General features: G+C 34.8%; 1 protein-coding gene across 1 annotated transcript; it reads left to right on the top strand.

Moving 5' to 3' along the window:
• Positions 1 to 1,647: 1,647 nt before the first annotated feature.
• Positions 1,648 to 5,341, top strand: LOC113396305 (fork head domain-containing protein crocodile-like). The gene is made up of 3 exons (XM_064220383.1): positions 1,648 to 2,737; positions 2,896 to 3,068; positions 4,564 to 5,341. Exon 1 carries the CDS (start codon positions 1,713 to 1,715, stop codon positions 2,721 to 2,723), a length of 1,011 nt encoding a protein of 336 aa, XP_064076453.1. The 5' UTR covers positions 1,648 to 1,712; the 3' UTR covers positions 2,724 to 2,737; positions 2,896 to 3,068; positions 4,564 to 5,341.
• The last annotated feature ends 519 nt before the right edge of the window (positions 5,342 to 5,860 follow it).

Below are 5,860 nucleotides of genomic sequence, written 5' to 3'. Positions count from 1 at the left end.
AGTAGCATTAAGGAGCCAGTATTTGAAAGAGAAACTTGCATTGTTTTGGCAGTTTATCAACGTATTTGATTGGTAATTTAATTTTTAAGTGGCAATACTGATTTCCCTTCAGCCACAAACATTTGATAGTCCTCCGAAACCAACGGACACCGGCACATCGAGTCAAAGTTTTTACTTTGCCTTACTATTGCTTAAAAACTAAGCAGCAAAAGTTTTGATACCTACTGTTGTTATTTTAAGGGTCAGTACTTAAATATGTCCTGGTAATATTAAAAGATAAATACGTAAATCAAGAGTTTTAGTATAAAGCTTTACCCAAAAATATAAAAAATACCTACCAACAAAGGTTGCCTTCTAGAACTTATACAAAAACAAGAATAGATTATTTTTCATTATGTAGGTACCTATTTAGTTATTAGTAGGTCTATACCTAATATTATAACGTATAGGTAATATCTGTATATTTAACACTATTAAAGGCATACCTGTAGGAGTTACTTACCTAGGTATAATATTGATCACAGTACATTTACATTTTCAACGTTTTTATTACCATTCACTTATTTTTCAATAACATAACAGATTATAAATACCTACAGGTAGGTAGCTATGTTATATTTTTTTTATTTTTATAAAATATTTAAGATAAATTTATAAACTATTAAGTACAACCATAAACGTAGTTGCCCCCAAGTAATAAATAAAAAATAAATAAAATACCTAGTGAATCATACCTACATAGGTAAGTCTAGGTTTACCTATTTATTTAAATTGTTTAACATAAATTATATTATGTTTCAAATATAGGTAATGGAACCTTTAAATTAACTGGGTCGCGTTAGATAAAAAAAATAAATTAAATTAAACTTACGTAAGAATAAATATAACACAAAACACAATATTACCTATTAAAACTCCTACACAATAGGTATACCTATACGTCTACCTACATGTATACCTATCTAGGGGTATTGTATTTTTACCCTCCCTGTATTTCAATGATATATTAATTTGTTTTTTAATTATTATGAGAAGGAAACAATTGTATTCCAAATTTTTTATAAAACTTCTGATACATGTAATTACCTACCTCGTAACACAGCTTTGTTTTAAATAAAATATTATTGAACTTTTCTAAAGATTTGTAATGAATAACAGAACATATACTAACATATGTAATATATTTATTTTAAAACCTAGTCCTTAAACTAATAAATAAAATATTTACCTCCTTACTTCATAAATGTGGAATTGTAACAAGTGTTCAAGTTCTGCTGAATTGTGGCAGCAAGAATAATTGTCAATCGCGCCGAACAAAGGGCTTTAAGAGCTAGGGACGCAAGGGAGATATACATTCAGAAGTGCCTTTAAATTCGGGTCGGTACCGCCCTAAGCCACACCCACTTTGCTTAGCCTCCCACCTGATACATCCTAGCTCTGGTCAGAAGGAGACGGGTACAGTTCTCAGACAGTCGCCGAAACGAGACAAACGATATATTGAAGTGGGCGGTTCTAGCTGCGGCGTAACGCATCAACCGGTGTCGCCCACAATTCCGCTCATTCGCCTCTCGTTTAGCGCCCGCTATGTAAACGAGCCTTGTTGTGAATCTAAACAAAATCAGTCAGTCATCGTTTTGTTGCCGTAGGAGTAGCGCGTCGAGGTATCGCGGTCGGGTTTTATCATGTTGTGCCAGTGAACGTAATTCATCACGATGCACGCGTTGTTCGGTGAACAGAGCCATTATGCGTACCGCAGTGGAGCCACGGGAGGCTATTCCGCTGGAGTGACACCATATGCCTATGAACAGTATCGATATGGCTATGGGCCACCCTATCTCCATCCTCACCAACAACATGTCGGAACTCCTAAAGATATGGTCAAGCCGCCATATTCTTACATTGCCCTTATTGCTATGGCGATACAAAATGCACCTGATCGCCGAATTACGCTTAATGGTATTTATCAATTTATAATGGAACGTTTTCCATACTACAGAGAAAACAAACAAGGGTGGCAAAACTCAATAAGACACAACTTAAGTCTCAATGAATGCTTTGTTAAAGTGGCAAGAGACGATAAGAAACCAGGCAAAGGGAGCTACTGGACTTTGGATCCTGATTCATATAATATGTTCGACAACGGTTCTTACCTAAGACGGCGGCGTCGCTTTAAGAAAAAAGATGCTCTGAAAGAAAAAGAGGAAGCTCTAAAGCGCCAGCAACAACTGCAACAAGCGCAGGAAGCCCTGGCTGCACAGGAGGCGCTAAGCAGCGCGGACGCGTTGGGACAAGCACGCGATGTCAAACCAGATGTAAAGCCTCGTATATTTGAATGTAGACCAAAAAGAGAACCAGGCTCAGATTGCTCGAGGTATGATAAACTAGTAGAGCCTATGGACGAGTTCAGTGAGCCCCGTTTACCCCCATCAGCAGTTTACTGCTCGCCCCAGCCGTATTCACTTGCCGCTGAGGAGTTTCGAGCAGCTACAACTGGCTGGTATGCTGCACCTGAACCACCAGCTGAGCAACTGCCACCATCTTTTCGTGATCTTTTTGAGCCACCAAGTTGTCAGTTGGCAGGATTCCGAGGAGGCTCACCTGTTCCCGATGCCTACCGCGCTTCCCCACCGCCTCATCATCACTACCGTACGCCGGCACCCTCTTACTATCACCACCAAGCATGTGTCGCCAGTGCACCCGCATCAGCTCATAAATCCTACTGAGATATCGCCCTCAGGTAAGACAAACATTATTTGTACTGCAAGCGCCTTGCGAATGTTTTTAAACCATTTAGCTTAGGCGTCGCGAATAACGCTGTGCGAGTTGCGTTCGACTTCAACCCCAGCGGCCGTGGGGTAAGCGTCGGGTAGTTTCGTGACGTGGTTGTGGTTGCAGGAGGCCGGCATCACACGGCGCCGAACGGATTTAGCCGTACGCGTCAGTTCCAGAGCGGATAAATATAGCGCTGTAGCCGGAGATGCCGTGAAGCCAAGTGGCGTCGCGTCGATAACCACTGTTTACAGATCGGCGGCCGACCCTGCCGCCTCCCGCTCCGTTCACACCTATAGGTATGTCGAAACTTCACATGTGTTTAAAATTGCCCGTAACAATGACTAGTGGCGTGAGTGTCCGTGCAGCGCCGAGTTGCGCCGTTCCACTGCTGAGGGTTCGTGTCGTAAAGAAGCAACACGATATTGTTTGACAACATGTGAACTGTTTGGTACTCCAGGAACGTACTCGTAATACCAGGGCATACGGATTTTTTTTTAAATCATGAGAAATCATTGAAATATTTTGTCTTGACGGTTTAACTGTTTACTTACATAACAAAGGAATGATCATAAATAAATCTATACTTGTAATTTTTGTTTAAATATAAATATTATGTTAGTTAAAGTAAATATTTTTATCTTTAGATTTAAAACTAAAAATATCATGTTTTAAAAAACTATATACTTATTCAATAGGAGTTTGTTTTAATGTTTTTGGGTGTCCATTAATCCGCTTTTATCTTTTGTGCATCGAAGAATAACTAAACTGACCATCTGGTGACCAAGTGCGTAGAATCCTGTCAAAGAAAAAATGTATCGTCAAACATTTATACTTATTTCTGATTATATTTTAAATATTTAACTAAAATTTCTAAGGAATAAGATGATCTTAAAAAAATACTTATGTCACATTCATTAGGGTTTACCGAAACTTATTGTAGGTACCTAGTTAACGTACTTACGTAGACGTACGTTTTCATTTTACACCTAAGTCGCGATATACCTACCTATACTAATTGATATTAGTTTCTATTTAAATAAATTTAATGGTAGAAATAGTACCCTATACTTTTTTCATATGTCATATTTATTAAAAAATAAAAGAAAAACTTAATAAGTATTTTAAGTAATTTCTAAAGAAAAATACATACAGGCACTTAATTCAGATTCATACAAAAGATTTATACACTCCCGAAAGCGCGCTTCTTCCCTGAATGACGCTTTATTAATTTTTTTTTATTTATTATATTTGGTATTTTATTAAAACGGAAATAATTTAACGTAAAGAGGTAAGGAGAGACTTCGTTAGTCAATAGATTTCTATCCAAACAATCTGATTGTCATGTATAAATTGGTAGTTCTAGTCACTCCATATACCTACCACCTACTTGGACTCATCCATTTGAATATTAAACTATATGAGGTAGTAAGTAATTTGTTATATACCTAAAGGTACTTTATAATAAGGAGGTGTAGATACCTCACCACCCACCTAAATTCATTTAGATAATTAATTAGTAAATATTAAAACAATAGAACAAGTTTACTTACAAAAAAAATGTATGTAGATGATTCTTATTTTCATTTTTTTTTCATAAGGGTCTCACTAAATAATTGATATTCTTATTGATCGCAATAACATTAAAACAAGCTCCACGCGCATTACCTGAACATTCGACGGTTAAACGTTAAACAATTTTGAAATAATATATTATGTATTTTATGAAATAATTCATAAAACGATGATTGATCAAACGATCACAAATTCATTTATTTATTATTATTGTCCCAGGTAGAACGGTTTGAAGACAGCGGGAGGCGAAGAGCAGGGAAGTGCTTGATGTAATAATGCCTATTGACGATAGGTAATAAGTGAACACTAGTGAATTTCGAACACTAGTACGTATTATAAAATTTAGCCCTACCGTTTGTTTCAATATTATCACTAGATATACACACACTTAGAAAACTTAATATACTTAATATTAGGTATTAATGAATCGATAGTGCTATCATAGAACCTTATTAACTACGTACTGTAATATTTTTTATTACACACAATATTTAAATATCGTAATGTAATTTTGTTATAAATATAATTATAAAGTTCAATGACAGCTCTGCCATTACCCATCGAGTTAGTATTGATAACGATATTCTCATCGTGTATCTTATCCATTTGAGTGAAAGACTACATGAAATTAATTTTAAAATATTCATTATCTTCAATGTACATACGACTAAATATTGTTAAATACAATTAAGTTAGCGATATAGAACCTTATAGATGTAATTAAGAACTATCTTTTTCTAGTCTTTATGTTGGTAGTTAGTGGTTAATTACATTTTAAGGTAAGAATAATTACACGCTGATTACGATCTTCTTAAAGAAATTATTTTTAGTTTAACGTAAGATCTTGAATACTTGTAATGTTTTTTTTAACGAATTTTACTGCGACCTTCGAGGTGTATCAACACATGAAAAATGAAAGAAATTGTTTTATATACCGAATACAAACACATACTAACTTATATTATGATAAACGAGATTACTCTATACTCTAATTTAAAATGACGTTTTATATATCGTTATTTAATAATAAAAAATAAAATGAATTCTTAACGTTTTCAGTATAATTGTTTTTTGTCTCAATAACAGTAGGTACATACATCAAGATTTTGAAGAAAATGATAATTCACGAACGAAATAAGTTTAAGGTGATTGTGAATCTTAAACAATTTTAATTAAAAAAAAATCGCGCCGTAAAACACTCTCGAATGACGTCTCGATGTAATAATTTATAAATATCGCATTAAGAGTTTTTACAATATATATTATATTCATGAAAATAATTTAAATTTATTATATTGACGTTGCTTTTTATAACAGTTACATTCCTGTTCCGATCGTATAATTCGAAGCCAATATCGGCGGCAAATAATCCATGTACCATACATAAGTGCTATTAGCCTACTGCATCAGATCTAAAATTATCTTGAGGATGTTTTATGGCCAGTCATATTATTGTTTAAAACATCGATTCATAGACTTTGCTTAGAATGTAAATGGTTAAGGACTTATACAACAG

This window comes from Vanessa tameamea, chromosome Z (genome assembly GCF_037043105.1).
Source record: "Vanessa tameamea isolate UH-Manoa-2023 chromosome Z, ilVanTame1 primary haplotype, whole genome shotgun sequence".
In the NCBI taxonomy this organism is placed as follows: Eukaryota; Metazoa; Arthropoda; class Insecta; order Lepidoptera; family Nymphalidae; genus Vanessa; species Vanessa tameamea.
Note: the sequence above shows the minus strand (reverse complement) of the source record. Positions and strands in the feature narration are given on the sequence as shown.